A 21,173-nucleotide genomic window follows, 5' to 3' on the forward strand; every position below is an offset into this window, starting at 1 on the left:
ATATTTAATAAATAAAATGATAAGAATAAGCGTTTTAACTTTTTATTTTAAAAAATTAATTTGTTAAAAATTAAATAAAATTATTATTAATTTAAAAATATAATGAATTATTAATATTGTGAATTGTTAAATTTAAAATATATTAATGACCTAGCATTAAAAAAAATTTTCAATTTATCTCTATTTTTTTTAATTATAAATGGCAAATTTAGTTAAAATTATAGATTAAATAAAATTAAAAAAAAATTATGAAAAATAAATTCAGTTAAAATTATAAATTTAGTAAAATAAATGACATGGTTTAACTTTTAATATTATGAAAGAATTTTTTTTTTTATTTTAACTTGAGTATAAAGACATTTAGTAAGTAAAAAAAAATTTAAATAGTAATGAGATTATAAGAACAAAGTTATTAATATTTTAAATTGATGAAAAAATATGAGAAATTTATGTTAGACTTTCTTTTAATGATATTATTTAATAATTTAAATTTTAAAAAATAAAAATTATAATTATGAATTTATTGAATGAGAAAATGATAAAATAAAATTGATGAATAATACAGAGTCATGAATAATAAAAATTTAAATTTTTTTTAATATTAGAATTTGTATTTATTGTTAGTATCATTCTTTTAATAAAAAATTTAGAATTTTTTTATAAAATTATTATTAAATTCACTTAAAATTTTTTTAAAACTCATGCTTATCAAAATTTAATATAAAAATAAATTTTTTAAAAAAAAAAATTAACATTAAACCGTTGAAATTTTTCAAAATTTCAGAGAGGTCCCTTGGCCCAATATGTCTCCATCCATTGCAATGGGCCTCCCCAATCATCAGACTCAGGGATCGATTCATGATGTGTTTTTTTAAGAAGTGATGTGTGATTTTAACGTGAACTAAAAGTTGTTTTTCATGTTTATTTTTATGTTAAATTAATTATATTTAATTAAATTTTAAATTTAATATTATTATTAGATTAAAGTTTGATGGTATGTTAAATTTATTTAATATTAAAATTAATAATATCATATAAAGAGTATATATTTTTAATATTTAAAATTGAAACATAAAATTAAAAAAAAAATGCATAATGAAAATATATATTTTATCAAATATAAGAAGAATTTTGTAATTGAATTATTATTATTATTATTATTATTATTATTATTATTATTGGACCCTCGCTATCAATGAATAAAACCAAATTATTAATAGTTTTGCTAAGGAATGGAACCATTTCATTCACGCTGTCAATGAATAGACTAAATACTCTAGACAATGAACAAAACAATTTCATTGATATTAATCATGGTGCCGTCCCTCAACATATTATGTGTAGACGTGACCCCTCGTTTATTGGAAAATAAAATATAAACTTTAATTTAAAGGCAGCGATTTGTCTGGTATCTTAAATTTAAATCTCAATTAGAATTAATTATTAAAAAAATATATAAATTTAAAATAATATCATTTTATATACCAAGTTGATGTTAACCATGCCATTCCCTTTACTCGTTGCCCTGTCCTTTCTTATTAGTTCACCCTAACCCTAAAACTAATTCACATATTCATAATGATGTGCATTCTACACACAAAACAACCACTAATTAAATGCTAAATCACCATTTATTTATTACTTAAATTATAAAATATCTTTACGACAACTTTTTTTCATTATTTTTATTTATTTATTAATGTTAATAATATTTTTAATATGATGATTTTTTTTATTATTTTCAAAAATATTTTTAATATGATAACTTTTTTTATTAGGGTCCACCAACACTTTTTATTAATGTTGCTATAAACCTTGTATCGACTAAATCAATAAACAAATTAAGAAATATAAAATTTGCTTTCTGAAATCAAACCTCATTTCTTAGCTGGCATTTGTTGAAGGCTCATGCTCACCCTGATGGCTACCCGCTATGCTTCTTTTTTAAACTTGCAAACGGCGTCGTTTTTAATGAAGGTTACAAAACTTAAAATCCGTTTCTTTTTTCTCTCCTTCTCAAGAAAATGATAGCATTCATTTTGTATGTAATGTAGTGTATCAAATCATAAAATCATAATTTTAATTTAGCGATATTGAAGCAATTTTTTAAAATTGTGAAATTTTAAATTAAATCAGTAATTTAAATTAATTATATAAAAAAATTAAAAAAAGTCAACATAATAAATAAATTATATATACAATTTAAAATATCTAACCCATTAATTTTGCTATTTAAAATTCTAATAATAAATTTTATACTAGAAGTTTTTATTTTTGATCTTATTTCAATCTTGAGCTTATATATTTTTTTTTAAGTTAAAGAATTGAAATTCATTGATTTCCAACTTCAATGCAAGGAAACACGGTTGATGCGAAAAGTTCCAAGCCATATATAGTTGCCTATATTTATCAATCGGTCTGTCCAAAAAAATAAAACCCCTATATTCATCAGGATACCAGTCATGGATGGAGATGGAAATCAAGAAGAGATGAAGGTTCTCAGTCTGTTTGGCATCTACACAGAAGCCTACAAGATCATCTCCTCTCGCAGGAAAATTTTCAACCAGATAATCATTTCCCTGATCCTCCCTCTATCTCTGCTCCTCCTAGCTGACGTGAAGGTATCAAATGCTCTCTTTGCAAGGATCATCCAAAACGAAGGGAAGTTACAAGAGACGAGACCCAATACCCCAAGATACGAGAAACTATCCGATCGTATTTCCTCTGAATGGACCTATTTTTGGGTTTTCAAGGCCGCATACTGCACTCTTCTTCTCGTTTTCTCTTCTCTATCAACCGCTGGAGTCGTTTACACAGCAGCTTGTACGTATATCAGGCAAGAAGTAACTTTCAACAAGGTAACCAGTTTCATCTCTAAGGTATGGAAAAGACTCATGGTCACCTTCTTCTCTAGCTATGTTTCTCTATTTCTTTACGTCAGGATTACACTGCTAGTAATTGAAAGGGCTAGGTTTTTTCCTCATTCTTTATGCTTTCGGGCATTAGGCTGCGAAATAATGGCCATTTCGTATTCAACCCACCATGTCCGATATCCTCTGTTGTCTAAGTGGGATACGAATTCGGGACTCCCAATCTGGAATTACCACACTCAAACATGGACAGCGTTTTTGAGATACTTTAATTTGGCTGATCTTTTGAGATGGTTGTTTGTGATTGGATTAGTCTATTTGAGCATAATTTGGCAAATGGCTATTATCGTATCTGTTTTAGAAGAAGCATCTGTGATCAAAGCCATGATCAGGAGCAAGGAACTGATTAAAGGTAAAAAAGGGACCAACGCTGGTATATTCTTGATGCTTTCCTTATGTGTTATAATCGTAAGAGGACAATATGAAAAGCAGTTCGTGCAATATGGTTCTTTGCCAGACATGGTATGAGTGACGTTCCATTTGGTATTTTTTGTTTCTGGTTTCTTTGCCAGTTGATATCATTTGGCCTCACTGTTCATACAGTGACCTACTTTGTCTGCAAGTCATGTCGCCATGAAAATATCGACCAGTTTGTACGGTTGGATAACCTTCAAGTTCATCCGCATGATACTTAGGATGCTCGCCAACTACTTGGAACTTTAGAAGTGTGTTCCTTTTTAATGCAAGAATCTATTTATAATCAGGAATTCGATGCTTGAACTAATGGCTTTTCCTTATCCATAATGAAGTTGCAGCTATCGAAATTTGATTTCTTGACCCATTCGCATTCAAGAGCTTGACTTCAGATAAGAAAGACTGGCTCACTAACATTGTCTAATCATAGGGATGAAAATATAAATTATCTAAAATAAAAAAGAGCATAGGACGAAAATAATTGAATATATAATAGAGGAATGCTAGCAACATTTTCTTATATCTTTAGTCTTTTGAACATTTTCTTTTGTTGTCCCAAAATAGTCCAAGAGAGGGGTGAATTGGACTTTAACAATTTTTCGGCCTTTGCTTGTAGCCTAATGAAAAATTGTGGCTTTGTTCAACTAGGTGCTTCTCTACATATAATGAATGTAATATGTGTTTCAACAATGTGTTCCTAAGTTGCAATTCAAGTCTCAATCACTATTTATAGCAATATTTAACAGAACATGCATCATACAATATACAACTAATTTCTCAACTCACTCAATATGTCCTCAAGTTTATCAATTCAATCTATTCAACCAACATTCAATATCATGTATAAAAGGAAAAATTTAAATTGCACAAAAGTAAGGAGGTCAAGGTTAGAGAGATCAAACACAATGATTTTTATAGTGGTTCGGCTTAACTAGCCTACATCCACTCTCTCAAAGAACCCTCTTTGAGTCTTCTCTCCACTATTTGCTCTTTTGAAGGCAAGAGACCAAAAGCCCTTTACAACTTTTCAACACTAAGCTTTTACCAAGGTAGCTTGAAACCTTCACAAGTGCTATCTCAAGCACTTACTCTCTCAAGCTTCAATAGGTGCTTGTACAACCTCTCTTAAATGCAATTCAATGTTGTAACACTCGCTCTTACTCAATACAAATCAAACTATAAAGAAGAGATGAGTTGATTTGCCAATGTAGCTCAAAGACTTTAAAGCTCTTGAATGAAAGCAATAAACGAAAAATCAAAGTTGAAGTTCAAATGTAAGCTTTCATCAAATGTAAATGAAGTAAAGAATGTGTATTTATAGTTCCAAATCATTTTAGACCGTTTGAAATCTTTTTAGAACATTATACACACTGCCCAAGACAAAATAGCCGTTATTTTGTCCTTTTGTGCGAAGTTGAGCAGCTCTGATCATTTAGCAAACTAATGAAATTTTAGTAGCAGTCAGTAAACTGGTTAGTAAACTAATGTTTTTAGCAAACACATTAGCAAACTAAAAATTTTAGCAAACCAGTTAGCAAACTAAGTCAACAGCTGCATGTCTCAACTTGCAATATTGAATAAAATGATTTAGACCTTATTAAAAATGTTCCAATAGTAGTGTCCAAGGTCATGATGAGAAGAAGTAATCAGAAAATAAAATTTCATTTTTGAGCTCCATTTGACTAAATATTCATCTATTCTTTTCACATAAGACCTAAGACTCAATCTCTAATTCTATGACTTTCATACCTTTTCTTTGAGTCTTGGCTTTCATAGTCTTATTCTTTTCTCATTTTGGATTTGTCTTGAAATGCCTTTGAGTACCCTTTTTCCTTAGATGCAACTTCAAGAATTTTTTATGAATAAGACAAAGAATCTACACATCACTTTAAAGTTGGGTTAGATAGATTCCTTTTGAGTTTTGTTATCATCAAAATCAATGCTCATTTTGAGCTACACGGGGTCAACAATCTCCCCATTTTTGATGATCACAAAACTCAATTGAATCAACAATCAAAAGTAAAAGTGTGTGAAAATGTATGTGAGTATGTGAATCCAAGCAGTATAGTATACTGAAAATGCTCCCCCTAAATATATGCACATAATTTCCAAGAAATCTATTTTCTGTACATTAGCTCCCCTTGAGTTTATGCTATAAGGCATATTCACAATATTCTCAAAAAATAATATTCATATAAACATACTTCCATTTGTCACAAGTATAAACACAAGTAAAAAAACACATATCCATATCCATCCTATAAACACATATTCACATATCCATATACATCAACACAAGTATAAACACTCATCCATATCCATCCTATTCTCCCTCTTTTTGTCATCAATCAAAAAAGAAACAGGAGAAAATAACCCAAAAAGAATCATGTTAGCCCAAATTTAAATGCAGTAAGGTGAACAGTAGCAAACTAAAAACCAATAGTAGCAAACAAACTAGTAAACTAAAAATACAGATAGGAAACTAAAAATCCAGATTATATAGGAATCATTTTAGTCTTTTGCTCTTGCGAGTGGATTTAGAAGGCACCAACTTCTTCCTGGTGGGTTTAGCAGTAGGGGGCTGAGATTCTTGGTCAGCCAATTGATCATCCTTTTGTGGCTCATCTTCATCAGATGGTGGTTGAAGAGCAGCAGCTAGGGATTTGACACAGTCAACTTAGTTCTTTTTCTACCTTTCTTGGCTGCAGGGGCAGCAGCTACAGATAGTTGAGATGGAGCACTCGCTTGGTGATCCTTTAGAGAAGCTTCCTTATGCTACGTAGGGGCAGCAGCAGTTTCAACAGGTGGTGCACTTGGAGGTTCAACAGGTAGCTCACCTTCAGGTTCTACAACCTTTTCACCATCATGCTCAGTAGGTACACCAATTGCAGGACCAATTTCAGGTTCAATGACCTGGTCACTAGCATGCTCAACAGGGGCTTCTACTGCAGGTTCAAGCGCAGGTTCAGCTACTTGGTCACTTTCATGTGCCACAGTAGCTGGAGACTCACCAACCTTATTACTTTCACCCTGATCAGCAAAGACTTGAGTAGCAGCCTCAACTTTAGTTGGAAAGCCAGTTTCCTTGGTCTACTGAAGATCCACAATTAGCCTTTTTAATTCCTCATTTTGAGTAAGCAGGTGACTCACTTTGTAGTCAACCACATCCACAAACTTTCTCAAAAGTTCAATGGACTGATGAGTTGAACTAAACTGATCATTAACAGCAGCTTTTAGCCCTTGAAGCTCACTCATAAATTCATTTGTAGAATCGGAACCTACCTTAGCTGAGGAAGAACCACCCTTTTCAAACCTTTTCTTTTTTCCATCAGTGTCAGAGTGAATTTCTCTAAGCACAATCAAATCAGTCCTAGAACTTTTCTTAGAGACATTTATATTCAGGTCTTTAAACACAGCAGTCAAGAGATGTGTACAAGGAGTTTTCCAATCCCATAAGCTTTGCACATGTTCTTGAGAATCAAATAAGCCAAATTCATCCTTACTTTGTTAACAATGTGCCACATAATACACATGTCCAGGTGACTCAAATAACCATAGCTACCAGATTTAGGACAGAAAATGTAGTTCACCATACTGTGAATGATTTTGATATGTTAAAAAGCTTTTGTGCCAGTGGACTTTTCATTTGTGGCAGTGTTAGCAGGAAACACTTCGTTTTCAAACTCAACCAAATTAAAGCCTACCACCCTAGCAACATCCTTATGTGTGGAAATTTTATTTCCATCATTAGGCAAGTTCAAAGCCGTAGCTATCATTTCAACAGAGACACCATATACACTGTCATTTAAAACAACCTCAAATTTGTCCTCATCATCAACTGTTCTTAAAGTCCTATAGAAATCTTGAACAAGCCTAGGGTAATATGCATTTGTACATTCACAAACATCCATCCATCCTTGAAACTCAAAAAGTTCTTTGAATCGAAAATTTACCTGACCAAAGTACACCCATTTGATAAATTTACAATCTAGCAGCGCCTTATCCACTGAGCTCGAAGATTTGGCAGCGCCATTTTTGCGTTGGGTACCAATCCCTCGCATTTTTCGCTTCTTTTTCTTTTCTGGTGCCAATACAGTGGGTTCGACAGGCGTGGATGGGTCAAAATATGCACTGGTTGATTTCAATTCAGGTAAGTTCTTCTTTCCCTTCAATTTCTTTCGTAATGTGGCGACAGGGATATCGTCGGAGGCTGATGAGGATGACGAAGCAGCAGCAGCAACAAGGGATTTGCGTTTTGCCCGAGCCATCAACACAAAAAAAATTGTGAAATCTGACAATGGCTTTTCGGTAAGTGAAGAACGAAGAAGAGAAGAGAGAGATGAGCGAATAGATGAGAATGGGTTTGTTTTGCCGGAAAGAAAATGGGTTTGTTTTGGAGGTGAAATGTCATGAATCAATGCAGAGGAGAGAGAGGGTGACGGTTTCGTGTGGCAGAGGATTTAAGTTCTCTTGAGTCTCGCGCTTTTCTATTCTAGTGTACTTTATCTGAACCTGTTTTCTTTCCTTTTTTTTTTATTTCAACCAAGTCTATGTATCTTTATATGCACAAACATATATTTCTACATGTCTGACACAACACTGAGAATGTGATATCAAATGTGAAAAGATAAATGCATTGCTGGACACGAAGAGAATTTCAAGCACAATCACCTTTTGGTTTGAAATTTGAACAGTACACGATATAGCAAACTAATTTTAGTCACGTAACATTAGCATACAACTTAGTAAACTAATATCTCGAGTACACAAACAAGTTAGCTAATGTTCTTTAGAAATTTCTCAACTAACTTATATCATAACAGATCACTCACACATTGGATAAAATGAAATTATTATGAATTAAATTTCAAGCAAGTGGTTCACACATACCAATTTCCCTTCTAATTTTACAAAAGGTTTCTTCATTAAGTGGTTTTGTAAAAATGTCAGCAAGTTGATTTTCAGAGGCAACAAACTGTATTTTGATATTTCCATTTTAAACATGATCTCTAATAAAATGATGTCTGATCTCAATATGTTTTGTTCTTGAATGTTGAACTGGATTTTTGATCAAGTTTATGGTACTTGTGTTGTCACAGCTAATTGGAACAAGATTATATTTTAAACCAAAATCTTCCAATTGTTGTTTCATCCATAAAATTTGAGCAACACAACTACCAGCAGCTATATATTCTGCCTCAGTTGTAGATAAAGCTATTGAAGTTTGTTTCTTACTATGCCAAGAAATTAGTGCAAGACCAAGAAATTGACAAGTACCTGAAGTACTTTTTCTATCCAATCTACTTCCAGCAAAATCGGAATCACTATAACCAACAAGATTAAATGATTCACATTTTGGATACCATAAACTAATTGAGTGTGTGCCAATGAGATATCTAAAGATACTTTTAACTGCACTTAGATGGGATTCTTTAGGACACGATTGAAATCTTGCACACATGCAAACACTAAAGTGTATGTCTGGTCTAGATGCAGTAAGGTACAAAAAAGAGCCAATCATACCCCTATAAAGCTTGGTATCCACTTCTTTACCTTTTTCATCATTGTCCATTTTTATTGTTGAACTCATAGGAGTGCCCATGCTCTTCAAATCTTCCATTTTAAATTTCTTTAGCATATCCTTGATGTACTTTGATTGATTTATGAAGATGCCATCTTTCATTTGCTTAATTTAAAGTCCAAGGAAGAATGTGAGCTCACCCATCATGCTCATTTCAAATTCATTCTGCATAATCTTAGAAAATTTCTTGCAAAGAGATTCGTTAGTAGCACCAAAAATTATATCATCAACATAAATTTGCACAATGAGCATATCATTATGATGCTTTTTAACAAAAAGTGTTGTGTCCACTTTGCCTCTTTGGAAATCATTTTGTAAAAGGAATTTACTAAGCCTTTCATACCATGCTCTAGGAGCTTGTTTTAAACCATATAAAGCTTTAGTAGGTTTATAAACATAATTTGGATGCTCATGATTTTCAAAGCCTGGAAGTTGTGCAACATACACTTTCTCATCAATATAACCATTTAAAAAAGCACTTTTGACATCCATTTGATAAAGCATAAAATCCTTGTAACATGCAAAGGCACACAACATTCTAATAGCTTCAATTCTAGCAACCGGAGCAAAGGTTTCATCAAAATCAATCCCTTCCTCTTAGTTGTAGCCTTGAGCCACTAGTCTAGCTTTTTTCCTAACAACATTACCTTTTTCATCCATTTTGTTTCTAAAAACCCATCTAGTACCAATAATTGAATGATTTTTTGGTTTAGGCACTAAATTCCAAACTTTATTTCTCTCAAATTGATTTAGTTCTTCTTGCATGGCAAGAATCCAACTTTCATCATTTTGAGCATCTTCAAAACATTTAGGTTCAATTTGTGAAACAAAAGCAACATTACCAAAATATCTTCTCAATTATGCTCTAGTCATCATCCTCTGAGATGGATCATCAATAATGTCTTCTTGGGGATGATTTCTATGGAATCTCCATTATTTAGGTAAATCTTCATGTTGGGGCTCATTTACTTGTAATTCTTCCAAATTTGGCATTTCTTCATTGATTTGATCTTCATTGGCATTATGGACATCTATTGTGGTTTCTCCTTGAGTTTCTTCATCTTTGTCATCAATTTGTTCCGTTTCTTGACTTGATATTATATTTTCTTTTCCAAATACCTGCTCATTGTTATCATCACAAACATTTTTCCTTCTAATAGAAGGGTTAGTCTCATCAAACAAAACATGAATAGTTTCCTCAATAACTAAAGTTCTTCTATTGAACACTCTATAGGCTTTACTCTTTGTTGAATACCCAAGAAAGATTCCTTCATCGGATTTAGCATCAAATTTCTTTAAGTTATCTTTCTTGTTATTTAAAATATAGCACTTACAACCAAATGCTTTGAAATATGAGATATTTCGTTTTCTTCCTTTCTACAGCTCATAGGGGGTCTTTTTCAAAATTGGTCTAATCAAAACTCTATTCAACACATAGCAAGATGTATTGACAGCTTCAGCCCAAAAGTACTTGGGCAAATTATTTTCACTCAACATAGTTCTAGTCATTTCTTGCAAAGTCCTATTTTTCCTTTCTACTACCCCATTTTGTTGTGGTGTTCTAGGAGCTGAAAAATTATGGTTGATTCCATATTTATCAGAATATTTCTCAAATAAATGATTTTCAAATTCAGTTCCATGGTCACTTCTTATAGATGAGATGCAAAAGCCTTTTTCATTTTGAACCATTTTGCTAAAAGAGGTGAATTTTTTAAAAGTTTCATCTTTGTGAGTAAGGAAAAATGTCCAGGTATATCTTGAATAGTCATCAACAATAACTAAAGCATATGACTTCCCACCAAGACTAGTAGGAGATACGGGTCCAAATAAATCAAGATGAAGCAATTCTAATGGCCTAGTTGTAGACACAACATTTTTAGATTTAAAAGATGCTCTAGTATGCTTTCCTAGTGCACATGCTCTACATTGAAATTCATATTCATAATTGATCTTAGGAAGACCATTAACAAGTTCTTTCTTAGACAATTTTGAGAGTGTATGCATGCTTGCATGACCCAGTCTTCTATGCCACAAATAACTAAAGTTATCAAAAGATACTAGACATGTACCATGATTAGTTTCAAAATTATTCATGTCAAGTAAGTAAACATTATTAGATCTATTGGCAATGAACAATGTGTCATTTTCTAAGTTATTAATAGTACATAGAGAAGAAGTAAACTTTACCATAAAACCTTTATCGCAAAGTTGGCTTACACTTAGCAAGTTGTATTTCAAACCTTCAACAAGCGACACATCTTCAATACAAGGTTTGGTTCCAATTGTGCCATTTCCAATTATTTTTCCTTTTCCTTTATCTCCAAATTTTACATATCCTCCATCTTTTATTGTGATTTTTGAAAACTTGTCCTTTTCACCAGTCATGTGCTTTGAACAACCACTATCTATATACCATTTTTCACTTTCCTTCATCCCTTTGAAACAAACCTCATTGTCACTTTCTTCTTCCTTTTGTGAACTCTCGACTTCCTCTTCAAGTGCCATCATACAAAGAAGAGCAGTTTCTTTGTCATTTGATTCATCATTTGAAGATTCTTCACTGTTGCTCCATACTACTTTCATAGCTTTCTTGCTCCTATCTTCTTTTCCTTTCTTCTTTTTGAGTAATGGACATTTGGGCTTGATATGTCCAGGTTTGTGACACTCATAACATACAATTTCTTCTTTTGAATCCCTGAAATGTTTATCCTTGGGAGTATACTTTTTTAAGAATTTCTTGTATTTGCTTCCTCCCTTCTTGAAAGCTCTTTTGAATTTTCTTGCAAGCATAGCCATTTCATCATCATCATCATCACTTGAAGCACTTGAGTTGTCACTTGAGTCAACTTTGAATGCAACTCCTTTCTTCTTTTCTTCATCCTTGTTTGACTTGAGAGCAATGCTTTTCTTCTTCTTTTGCTCATTTTCAACTTCATCTTTTTTATATACCATTTCATGTGCAATGAGAGATCCAATGAGTTCATCATAAGTGAATGTTTTGAAATCCTTGGTATCTTGGATAACTGTTGTTTTTGCTTCCCAAGATTTTGGAAGTGATCTAAGAATTTTCTTTACAAGCTCAGCTTCCTCAAATTTTTTACCAAGTGCTTTGAGAAGATTTACAAGATCGGTAAACCTTATACTCATATCCACAATTGATCCTCCTGGCCTCATTTCGAATAGCTCATAATCTCAGATAAGAAGGTTTGCTTTGGACTCTTTGACGACATCCGTTCCTTCATAAGTGACTTCAAGCTTATCCCAAATCTCCTTAGCAGATTGACATCCTGAAACACGATTGTATTCATTAAGGTCAAGTGAGCAATGCAAAATATTAATAGCTTTAGCATTTATAGAGATTTTCTTCCAATCATTGTCATCATATTCATCTTCATGTTTTGGAACTTTTGTGGTTCCTGGACCATTCTTTTGAGGAACATGTGGACCATTTTTAATAATTCTCCATGCATCAATATCTACAGATTGTATGAAATTTCTCATTCTTACTTTCCAAAATGAATAATTTGTGCCATTGAAGAGTGGTGGTCTAGTGATTGAGTAACCTTCAGCTAATGGTTCGGGTATACCAGCAGTATTGCTAGATGAACCAGCCATTATGGATCACTTTAAGGTTGTAACACCCTAAGCAAGAGAGACAAGCTCTGATACCAATTTGTTGTCCCAAAATAGTCCAAGAGGGGGGTGAATTAGACTTTAACAATTTTTCGGCCCTTGCTTGTAGCCTAATAAAAAATTATGGCTTTGTTCAACTAGGTGCTTCTCTACATATAATGAATGTAATATGTGTTTCAACAATGTGTTCCTAAGTTACAATTCAAGCCTCAATCACTATTTATAGCAATATTTAACAGAACATGCATCATACAATATACAACTAATTTCTCAACTTACTCAATATGTCCTCAAGTTTATCAATTCAATCTATTCAACCAACATTCAATATCATGTATAAAAGGAAAATTTTAAATTGCACAAAAGTAAGGAGGTCAAGGTTAGAGAGATCAAACACAATGATTTTTATAGTGGTTCGGCTTAACTAGCCTACATCCACTCTCTCAAAGAACCCTCTTTGAGTCTTCTCTCCACTATTTGCTCTTTTGAAGGCAAGAGACCAAAAGCACTTTACAACTTTTCAACACTAAGCTTTTACCAAGGTAGCTTGAAACCTTCACAAGTGCTATATCAAGCACTTACTCTCTCAAGCTTCAATAGGTGCTTGTACAACCTCTCTTAAATGCAATTCAATGTTATAACACTCACTCTTACTCAATACAAATCAAACTATAAAGAAGAGATGAGTTGATTTGCCAATGTAGCTCAAAGACTTTAAAGCTCTTGAATGAAAGCAATAAATGAAAAATCAAAGTTGGAGTTCAAATGTAAGCTTTCATCAAATGTAAATGAAGTAAAGAAGGTGTACTTATAGCTCTAAATCATTTTAGACCTTTTGAAATCTTTTTGGAACGTTATACACACTGCCCAAGACAAAATGGCAGTTATTTTGTCCTTTTGTGCGAAGTTGAGCAGCTCTGATCATTTAGCAAACTAATGAAATTTTAGTAGCAGTCAGTAAACTGGTTAGTAAACTAATTTTTTTAGCAAACACATTAGCAAACTAAAAATTTTAGCAAACCAGTTAGCAAACTAAGTCAACAGCTGCATGTCTCAACTTGCAATATTGAATAAAATGATTTAGACCTTATTAAAAATGTTCCAATAGTAGTGTCTAAGGTCATGATGAGAAGAAGTAATCAGAAAATAAAATTTCATTTTTGAGCTCCATTTGACTAAATACTCATCTATTCTTTTCACATAAGACCTAAGACTCAATCTCTAATTCTATGACTTTCATACCTTTTCTTTGAGTCTTGGCTTTCATAGTCTTGTTCTTTTCTCATTTTGGATTTGTCTTGAAATGCCTTTGAGTACCCTTTCTCCTTAGATGCAACTTCAAGAATTCTTTATTAATAAGACAAAGAATCTACACATCACTTTAAAGTTGGGTTAGATAGATTCCCTTTGAGTTTTGTTATCATCAAAATCAATGCTCATTTTGAGCTACACGGGGTCAACATCTTTGTTATTGGTCTATATCTTATCCTATATAACCGAAAATTAACTTATTCGAGAAATTAATGAAGCATTTATTTTTATATTTTACTCATTTTGAATTTTTTTTTATTTACTTATTTATTTAAGTTTCTTAATTAAGATTTTTCATTCAATAAAATTTTTATTTGTCATCAATTATTTTTATTTTTATTAATTTCCATATAATTATTTTCAAAAAAAAAATTTTCATATAGTTTAAGTGAAAAAAATAAATATTAATATGAAACTCCAGCATATGTTTTCAGTTACATGAAATAAAATTTGAATTAATAATTAAGAATATTAAAAGGAATGTATAAAATATTGCTGCGCCTATACACAATAATACACCTAAAAAGAAATTTAAAGATAGATAAATTGTATTTAAAAAAATAAAAAATAAATAAAACATCGGATGATAATTAGCCATTTAAGTATTTCAACATAACATATTAATAAATATTGCATTGTGATTGATATTTGCATAACATATAGTTATTTAGGCTGGATTTCATAGTCATTTTATTCTTTTTATTGATTAGTTTTAGTTAATTTCATTGGTAATTTAATTAATTTTTCATATTTGTTAATTTTAGATTAATTTGTGAATTTCTTATTGTTTTATAAGTTAGATGGTGTTTTCAAAGATTTAAGTGTCACACCTTGCCTCTCTGTAAGGCATAACATAATGTCGTAGTATACCTAATGAATTACCGACTCTGCCTACCGATAACCCATTAAACACACTACAATGAATTTTAAAACAATTTTCTTACTTTTTAAAAGTTGTGAGCTTTTCTAGCAAGTATTAAAAACATTTACTTGAAGTTTAAAGATTTGATAAAATTTTGTCTATTTTTATTTTTCCGAAAATTTTGAATAAATTTTGACAGAGTGCCGGCTGTATTTGAGAAAACCGAAAATTTTACCTGTGGAAATTACTTTCAAATATATCACTTCAACCAATCTCAACCACCATTACAACTCAAGTCAACACAATTTTCCTCAAACTCCACAATTTAAATCAATTTCCACAGTTCATAATTCTCAATTCAATTATTCTAAAAAATAATAATAATTCATCTCATTTGCATTTCATTGAAGAAAAGTTTATTTACATTTATCAGTCTAAATTTACATCAGAAAACAATATTATTATAAAATCTGTACAACTGCTCATGATCACTTTACAAATATACATACAGTCAATTACATCAAAATAAATATGTACAATCAGGGTATAAAATTATACCCGGTAAAAGGTCCAAAAGTAGCTCTGAAATCCTCAACAACTCACTTCGCTGCCTACTAGTATCTCTATCTGCGACAGCAATAAACAGCCATCGCTGAGTACTATGACTTAGTGGTGCACAACATACTAAAATAAAATCTTATGCATAAATCAATTCACGTTTATTCACATATGGTATCGAAAATGAAAAACAAATACAAAACACAATTTATAATTTTAGTTAAAACAGTCTCATTTCGGAAGTCCCAAAACTGATTTTATAAAAACACACAATTATATCATGTCATCAGTACAATGTTCATCTTAATAGCCGGAGGCTTATGAGGAATCTCAAGGCTAGCCAGTTCAATCTATGGGTACCCATTCAATTTCTTCCTTTACTAGCACACACCTCAACACTTCAGCCAGAGAGGGAATTCAAAATTCAAAACTAATTCCTCCCACTAGGCATGCTAGTAAGGCATTTAGATATATGGTCATGACACTGTGGTTTCAAAACTATCTTAACATTTTACTAAACATTTATTGACAATTTAAATTCATACAATTAAATTTCTAACAATTTAAGTCAAAAGTATAATATTCATTTCATTCACAAATTTGTAATAAAAATAAATCACAATTTATTCATCAAAAGAAATTGTCAAGAGAATTTACAGAAAAATTTTACATTGTGCACAAACCTTGTGCGAGTCGCCTCTAGGCCTTGACTCGATGTCTCGAGTTCTTTCTCGATATTCTTTTCAACTGAAACACACAATTTTACAGTATTTCAGTATTATAACGTATAATAAATTCAATAATAAATTCACAATTACTAATTTCTAGCTCTAATATGCTTAATTTAACGTTCTTTGAATTTTGAATTTCGAGGTTACTATTCACGACACTATTCAAGTCAAATTGTTGACTTTCTTATACTTAATAGATATGAAAATTTCAATTTCACCCACATACCACATTTTGGTTGCTTAATTTGTTGATTTTGGTTACCCCTTCAATTTTTAGGTCTCCTATGCACAATTTCAAATTTTTAGTTTTGATGACCTGTTTTGCACTGTTCCATTGGTCATGTTGCTGTGGGAATTTGGCTAAGTATTCTTCATAGAAGTTGTTCCTTATTGTCTTAGCTTTAATCTCCTTTTTGACACACTCCATTTGGAGTTTTGTATGCCAAGATATACCATTTGAACTTGGATCGCCGGATTGATTTAACCCAGATTTCTGGGCACCTAATTTGGTTCTGGCAGTTTTGGACCACTAACTTTAAGTGACAAAATGACTGGGTTATGGGCAGAATTTGGGTTGGTATTTTTCATGAAAGTTATAGTGCTATGTCATACCTTTCCAATGCCACAAAAATCAGGTCATTTGGACTTGTATAGCCCAATTTATGGCTATTGTTCATTTGGTCATTTTGGTATGGTGGTAGTGCACTGCACCCAAGTTTGACCTAATTGTTCACTATCCTAATGTCATTTTCTGGACATGGTTCTTGAATGAAAAATGTGTCATTATGTGTCTATTTTCAGTCTCAATTGGCCTCACACCAATTGGATTGGTAAATTTTTAATTTTAGTCCCTGAAAAAGATCTAGGTTAAACTGCCAGAATAGTGACCCTAACCGATCTGAATTGCACTTGGTTTCTATCAATTCAAACATACCACAAATAGTCCCAATTGACCATTTCTAACCTCAATTAAGGTCATTTGCATCAATTGACTATTTCCTCCAATTTTTCTCCCAATTTTCAAAAGGTTTAAGAACCCTAATTACACAATTGTGCAATCTAATACAATTAAAGTTTATAATCAAATTCTATACACCCAATTCAACTTAACTAACACTTCAATTCCATCAAAATCATGAAATTTCAAAACCCCTTAATGCTGGCTGAATTTCCTATCTAGTCCCCCATAATTGTTTTTTTTTTATTTTAAGTTAATTTCTAGGTTAAATGAACTTAAAGCACAAGTATTAAACTAGAATTTCAAATTAAACTACTAATCTCAACTTTGATTTTCCAATCACCAATTTTCTTCACTTTTCCTTCTTGGTTTCTTCTTCAATCTCCTTCTTAAGTTGAGATAACAAGCTTTTATGAAGTAATTAGGGGAAAAATTAGGGTTAAGTGAGGGATTTCAAGCTTGAAATAAGCTTTAATGGAGGTTTGCACATGGAGGAGCTATGGGAGATGGGGCGGCCGAAGTGAGTGGGGAAGAAAGACTGAAATTTCTTTTAATTTGTTTGTATTTTATGTCTCATTAAATGTTTTTGACTTGGTCAAAAATGTATAGAAATTAAAATTTCATTTATGATGTCACATATATGAGGTAAGGTGATGTAATAAAGTAGTTTTTCTCACTTTTTCTTTTTCTTTATTTTTTTTCCATTCTTCTTTAATTTAATTCTATACTTTGTATTTTTTATTTCTCTGATTTTATTGGACAATTAGGTCAGGAGTCACCTCTAGGGGTGAATTGACCAAATTACCTCTCGCCGGTTTGATCCAGTTTGCAAGTAATTCGATATTTCTTCTAGATCCTTGACCTAATTATTTGACCTACTTATTAGTTCTTTTATGTGGTTTTCTCTTTTCCACTAGATTCACAATAGTCCTAAAGACCGCGGCGTCACATTTTTTAGTTCAAAATTCGGGTTAAGACTGACCTCGTAGTCACTTCCCAGGAAGGTCACCCATCGCTGTGACTCCCGGCTCATTTAACCTTTTGTGTTCTGTTTTTCTTATTTATACTTAACTATCTGGTAATTACTAATTATTTGTATTCAGGGCTTATCTAGGTGTCTTAGATGTGCTTCTATTTCCCTTAATTGTCCGAACCGATACCCGTCACCGGAACAGTATAATATACCAGGTTATGCATATAGGGGTGTTACAATTCTCCCCCCTTAAAATAAATTTTGTCTCAAAATTTTACCTGGTATCAATCTCTGAACAGCAGTGGGTGCTGTCTCCTCATGTCCTCCTCTCGTTCCCAAGTAGCCTCCTGGCCAGAATGATGGTTCCACAGCACCTTTACCAACGGTATCTGTTTGTTTTGTGGCTGTTTCACCTCATATGCCAGAATCTCTATGGGTTCTTCTTCATATGTGAGGTCTGGATTTACTTCAATTTCTTCCACTAGTAACACATGAGATGGGTCAGATCTATACCTCCTCAACATAGATACGTGGAAGACATTATGTATCTTCTTCAACTCTGGAGATAGTGCCAAACGGTATGCCAAAGGACCCACTCTTTCCAGAACCTCATATGGCCCGATGAAACGAGGACTCAGTTTTCCTTTCTGCCAAATATCATAATTTTCTTCCAAGGGGAAACCTTGAGGAATATTTTCTCACCCATTGTATATTCAATATCCCTTCTCTTCAGATCAATATAGGACTTCTGACGGTCTGATGCAGCTTTGAGTCGATCTCTGATTAATCTGATTTTCTCCTCAGTCTGCTGAACAATTTCAAGCCCAATCATCTTTTTATCACCCACTTCATCCCAACACAGGGGAGTTATGCACTTTCTGCCATACAAAGCTTTATATGGATGCATCCCAATGCTTGATTGGCAGCTGTTGTTATAAGCAAACTCAATTAGAGGTAAGTGTGTGTCCCAATTGCCCTCAAACTCAATCACACAAGCCCATAGCATATCCTCCAATATCTCAGATACCCTCTCGGTGGCCATGCATGCGTGGGTGGAATGTCTTGAAGTTCAATCTAGTTCCTAGGGCTCTCTGAAGACTACCCCATAATCTAGAAGTGAACCTAGGGTCTCTGTCTGATACAATTGATACTGGCACTCCGTGAAGTCTCACTATCTCATCAATATACAATTTGGTCAATCTTTCCAAACTATAATCCATCCAAACTGGCAGAAAATGAGCAGACTTGGTCAGTTTGTCAACAATGACCCATACTACATCATGACTCTTATGTGTCCTCGGAAGTCCCATCACAAAATCCATAGTTATTCATTCCCATTTCCATTCAGGCACTGGTAATGGATGTAACAAACCAGCTGGCACTTGATGTTCTGCCTTTACTTGCTGACAAGTTAGGCATTTGGAAACAAAATCAGCTATATCCCTTTTCATACCCATCCACCAGTAATGCTCCTTTAGCCCTCTGTACATTTTAGTGCCACCAGGGTGCATAGCAAAAGGAGACTCATGTGCTTCCTTCATAATGATCTGTCTCAAGTCAACATCATTAGGAACGCACATTCTGCCCTAGTGTAGTAGTAGGCCATCTTCTAGCACTTAGAATTTAGGTTTCTTACCCTGCCGGACTTCTTCTAATGGCTTATAATATTTCTAGTCATTCTAAGCAGCCATTCTGATCTGATCAATCAACATTGGCTGTACATGCCATGCAATTGCTGTCTGCCCCTCATCATTAATCTCTAAGCTGGCATGCAATGCTCTCAACTCATGTACCATAGACAAAGGAGAAACTCTCAGACTTGCCATAGTTGTGCAACTTAAGGCGTCAACCACCACATTAGCTTTCCCTGGCTGATAGTCTATCAAAAAATCATAGTCTTTTATCAACTCTAACCATCTCCTCTGTCTTAAATTCAACTCTTTTTGAGTGCCCAAATACTTCAAACTCTTATGATCTGTATAGATGTAACACTTCTCTCCATATAAGTAGTGTCTCCAGATCTTAAGAGCAAATACAATAGCTGCAAGCTCCAAGTCATGTGTCGGATAGTTCCTCTCATGCGGTTTCAGCTGGCGTGATGCATATGCAATGGCATTCCGATCTTGCATCAATATACAGCCTAACCCATTATGAGAAGCATCATTGTAAACTGTGTATTCTTTACCTGGTGTAGGTAACGTAAGGACTAGAGCTTCAGTCAAATATTTTTTTAACTCATCAAAACTCTGCTGGCATTTATCCGTCCACTGAAATTTCACATCTTTTCGAAGTAGCTTGGTCAATGGCGATGCCAACAAGGAGAACCCTTTCACAAAACTGCAGTAGTATCCAGCTAGACCCAGAAAACTGTGAATCTCTGTGATATTTTTAGGTGGCTTCCAATTAAAGATAGCTTCTATTTTACTTGGATCTACCTTGATGCCTTCTGCCGATACTATGTGCCCCAAGAAGGATATTTCCTTCAGTCAAAATTTACACTTTGATAATTTTGCATATAGCTATTTCTCCCTCAAAGTCTGTAGTACAATCCGCAGATGTCGATCATGCTTCTCTACACTCCTCGAATATACCAAAATGTCATCAATAAATACCATCACAAACTAATCGAGGTATGGTATAAAAATAGTGTTCATCAGATCCATAAAAGCAGCCGGAGCATTGGTTAACCCGAATGGCATGACCAGGAATTCATAATGGCCATATTGAGTTCTAAAGGCAGTTTTTGGGATACTCTGCTCTTGCACTTTTAGCTGATAATAACCCAATCTCAGGTTAATTTTGGAGAACACCGTCACGACCCAACCTATGGGCCGGACCGGCACTAGGACCTAGGCCAGCCTAAAGCACCCGAGGCCCGTAGTAAGCCTAACTATTCATTAACCCAACTCTAAGGCCCATTTAGGCCCAATTTCAAGAAATCAACCGGACAGAGTCCAGCCATAAAATGGACCTTTCAACGAAGAGTTTCTGACTCACCCGAGCTGTAAACATAATAAATAATCAATTGGGGAGCTCAGCTCACCCTCCACATACTCATATCAACATAAAAATAAATGGGAGCTCAGCCCCCTCATCCAGTCCATCAACATGCATAAAATAATAAGTTTACAGGTCCAAAATAACAACTTATATTACAGACCTAAATTAAATAATTATTTCTAACACATACGAAAATTCTAAGAGTTAATAAAATTACACAAA

General features: G+C 33.2%; 1 protein-coding gene across 1 annotated transcript; it reads left to right on the plus strand.

The window, feature by feature from the left end:
- The first annotated feature begins 2,462 nt into the window (after positions 1–2,462).
- Positions 2,463–3,565, plus strand: LOC131174649 (uncharacterized). The gene is made up of 2 exons (XM_058138402.1): positions 2,463–3,392; positions 3,443–3,565. The coding sequence occupies exons 1-2, from the start codon at positions 2,463–2,465 to the stop codon at positions 3,563–3,565; spliced, it is 1,053 nt and encodes a 350-aa protein (XP_057994385.1).
- The last annotated feature ends 17,608 nt before the right edge of the window (positions 3,566–21,173 follow it).

The sequence above is a fragment of the Hevea brasiliensis genome, chromosome 16, assembly GCF_030052815.1.
Source record: "Hevea brasiliensis isolate MT/VB/25A 57/8 chromosome 16, ASM3005281v1, whole genome shotgun sequence".
In the NCBI taxonomy this organism is placed as follows: Eukaryota; Viridiplantae; Streptophyta; class Magnoliopsida; order Malpighiales; family Euphorbiaceae; genus Hevea; species Hevea brasiliensis.

What these genes read in the sequence shown, in the direction of transcription:
- LOC131174649 (XM_058138402.1), top strand. Translation starts at nt 2,463, where the DNA reads ATGGATGGAGATGGAAATCAAGAAGAGATGAAGGTTCTCAGTCTGTTT. An exon ending in ATGGTTCTTTGCCAGACATG is followed by an intron (nt 3,393 to 3,442) that starts GTATGAGTGACG and finishes TTTCTTTGCCAG; the next exon opens with TTGATATCATTTGGCCTCAC.